The sequence below is a fragment of the Aplysia californica genome, unplaced genomic scaffold (genome assembly GCF_000002075.1).
Source record: "Aplysia californica isolate F4 #8 unplaced genomic scaffold, AplCal3.0 scaffold00064, whole genome shotgun sequence".
Classification (NCBI taxonomy): domain Eukaryota; kingdom Metazoa; phylum Mollusca; class Gastropoda; order Aplysiida; family Aplysiidae; genus Aplysia; species Aplysia californica.
In genome coordinates this window covers 2,002,715-2,006,501 of record NW_004797334.1, presented here as the reverse complement: position 1 = coordinate 2,006,501, position 3,787 = coordinate 2,002,715, and the positions used below count along the sequence as shown (strand labels likewise).

General features: G+C 34.3%; 1 protein-coding gene across 1 annotated transcript; it reads left to right on the top strand.

The window, feature by feature from the left end:
* Positions 1-517: 517 nt before the first annotated feature.
* On the top strand, positions 518-3,185 carry LOC106011160 (protocadherin Fat 4; the record flags this gene model as incomplete). Its single annotated transcript, XM_035968508.1, is given in 3 exon segments — positions 518-607; positions 1,200-1,409; positions 3,035-3,185. Coding segments are annotated over 3 exon segments (321 nt in total), but the record flags the coding sequence as incomplete, so codon positions are not given.
* Between the last annotated feature and the right edge of the window lie 602 nt (positions 3,186-3,787).

The following is a 3,787-nucleotide window of genomic DNA, read 5'->3' as shown; positions in this document are numbered from 1 at the left end:
CCCTCTTCTGAGTATAAAGACAATGGAGCCAAAAAAGAGCCCCACTCTCGCTAGAAGATTTCCTCGTGGAGTCCATTATGTCATAGAACCCTTCATTTACATTACGTATCTCATGGGAATGTTGTCATGCTTCTCTAGTTCTTAACATTTCAAGTCTTACCCCTCGCTTTATGTCATGAGGGAGATTTTCTGAAAATATTTTCAATTTTAATCTTTTTGGTCTTTCTACTCTTGAATGGCTGCACATATACCTTTGGCTTTTAGTTAAGCAAAAGCATTCTTTGCAGCGAACTAAAAACAACAGCAGAAACTTTATCTTACATTGTTCCATTTCTATGAGAAGACATCGAATAAAATACTTTATCTTGAGTGTCCTCCCCAACCCCACCCCTCCCCTAAATTGTGTGTGTATGTGTGTTTTTAATGTATTTTACAAGCTCAGCATGTCAAAGCAACTAGGTAAAAACGTTTGATGTAAATAAACTTTTGACACATTTTTTTTCTTTCTTATTCTCAGGATGTCAACGACAATGCACCGATGTTCACTGCTGTCAAATACATGTTCCAAGTATCGGATCCTGCTCCAGTTGGATTCATTATTGGAACAGTTAGTAATATTTTATTTTTAAAGTTTTTCTGTAAAGTTCAGTTTATTAAAAGGAGGAAGATACTTTTCTATATCATTTTAAAACGATACTACTACTACTACTACTACTACTACTACTACTACTACTACTACTACTACTAGTAGTTACTACTACTACTACTACTACTGCTTCTACTGCTACTACTACTACAACTACTCCTACTACTGATACTGTTTCTCTCTAACAATCTGCACACTTATGTCTCTTTGATCAAGGAACAAACATGAACTGACCTGAATTTTAACTGAATTAAAAGGTTTAATCTCTCCTAAATTACCAGGCAAAATTTTCCAGATTTTGAGGTCATGAAAAGCAAATTATGCCCTTTCATTCATTTTAAAAAAATGTGTATTGATGAGGAAAGTTCGTTTTGTCAACCGATGACCTGAAACTGAAATTTGAAGTGTACAATTTCAACACATTCGATATCATAATAAAATCAATATGATTGTGCATGATCATTTAAGCACCTTCTGTGAAATAGGATAATGTGTTCACATGTCCATTCCTACTCACTTCAGGACTTCAGGTCAAACAATTTCTCTTTCTCAGGTCAGTGCGATAGATGGTGACATGGGCGATAACGGAATGGTCACATACTCTTTGAGAAACGGGACAGACCAGTTCGACATTAACGCCCACACAGGGCAGATAACTCTTGTCTCTGCCTTGACCTCCGCGGACGTGACCTTTATAGTTCGCGCAACTGACAACGGAGATCCTGCCTTATCAAGTGACGCTCAAGTCCTGGTCAAAAGCTCGGTCAGTTCTTTGTTCTTTGTTCTTTGTTCCTTGCTCCTTGCTCTTTTGTTCTTTGTTCTTTGTTTGTTTTTTTACTCTGCTTTAAGCTTATATTTGATCCTCTTACGATTATACAAAGCCAAAGCAAACCGTTAATCGATAAGACTGCTTTCTGTATTCTAGAACAGTCGAACCGGCTCTAACAGTTAACTGCTCTAGACAAACACTTGTACAGACGACCACTTCTACTCTTTCCTTTGAAATTAAAAAAAAATTTTTTTTTATACGTGTAAGAGCACCGGGAAGAGGTAGCCGTCTTGGACAATTTCTTCACACCAGCTACGGGCTTTTTGAATGTTGATAAATTGTGATTATTTTGGATTTACTAGAAACTAATGACATCTATTATCTGCAATAAATCTCTTATCCGACAAAAAAGGACCTTCGCCACAGGTGTTGCCCATTTAACGAAAAACTTCTACAAACTACCATGTACCTAACACTTGTAATATATTATCTTTTGATTTAAATTGAGTAGCAGGAGACAGAAATCCTTCTTTTTAGTTCCAAGTTCTTTTAGATTCTGTTTGTCATCCAACATTTTGACTCGTATACAAAGACCCGAGAAGATTGAACAGAGCTGTTTGAACGTTTTGGACCAGCTTTGCTCTCAGAGACGCGCAATTTTGGGTCAACTTTGAAGGTTTGCCATTTTTCCTTTCTAATATTTTTAAATTCTGTTTTTACTTTCACTATCTACACATTCAACACGTGGAATTTTCCTTAGATCTAACCCAATTTGCCGGGATATATTCCTAACCTTGCCAGGACCCTTACAAAAAAGGTGTATTAATTTATTTTTTATTAATTTTTTTCTTCTAACTTAACAGTGAAAAATTGCAGAAACAAACAAGATAAAAGTTACAACACAGCTATAAAGCAGCAAAAACAACAACATTATAACACAATTTACTGTCCAAATACTGTGAAGAAATAGTTCTGTGTCCTTCTTTGTATGGTACTCTTCTTAGATCCGTGTTTTTTGGCGCCTCGACTGCCTTCACAAATCGCCGCAAAAAAAATGCAAAAAAGCGACGCTATACAGTCAAGGTTAAATAAAATACAAAATTAAAGATAGCTTAGCAATGTCAAACAAAAGTTTGTTCCCATGAATACCTTCATTTGTGCTGCCACAACCGTCGAGAAATACAATCAGACGTATACGTCTGATGCGCCCCGAGTGACCACTGATAGACGAAAGGTAACAACCATATACGGTCTTATTGGGGGGGGGGGGGGGGGAGCACGACTCACACTTACATATGGGGGCAGGGTTGTGGAAGTGTCTTAAAATGAGCAGTATATAGGTTAGGTTTTTGTAAACCAATTGCTATCGTGATCCTATGTACGTACTGAAAGACGGTGGTATTCAACGTAATGCCCAAATCAAGAAGCTATTGGCCCAAACGTGTAAATGAATTATTACCTTTCTCTGCTTTCGCGCTGGCCTATGGTGGACAATGCAAAGTGGCTTGCCAATTAGAAAATCAGAAAATGAGTTTGAATCATTCTTATACGGATAGATGAGAGGGAAAAATCAATAATTAGGTTCCTTTCTTTCATGTTTTTGTTTTCACATCTGACAGGATGCTGTTCTCCTGGGCTGATAGAACTCTCTACCCAAGCACAGTTCTGAAGACTGTATCGTTCACAAGGCTTCACCAAACCTCAAGTTTCGAGTTAAAAAGAAAAGTTTGTGTACATTTTGGAAATTAAAAGAAGTTTCCCCAATTGGCATTGTAGTAGGTTCAGCCCGAATTAATTTTTTTTGTCTTTCTGCGAATGTGGGCACGTAGAGTCGTGTGTGTGTGTGTGTGTGTGTGTGTGTGTGTGTGTGTGTGTGTGTGTGTGTGTGTGTGTGTGTGTGCGAGTGTGTGTGTGTGTGTGTGTGTATGTGTGTGTGTGTGTGTGTGTGTGTGTGTGTGTGTGTGTGTGTGTGTGTGTGAAGATAACATAAAAATAATATATTATAATAAAACAAAAATATTAAATAATAATCATGATTATAATCATGATAATATAATAATAATAATAATAATAATAATAATAATAATAATAATAATAATAATAATAATAATAATAATAATAATAATAAAACTATTAATAATAATAATAATAATGATAATAATAATAGTAATAATAATAAATTATAATAATAATAATAATAATAATAATAAAACTATTAATAATAATAATAATAATGATAATAATAATAGTAATAATAATAAATTATAATAATAATAATAATAATAATAATAATAATAATAATAATAATAATAATAATAATAATGATAATAATAATAGTAATAATAATAATAATAATACTAATAATAATAAAA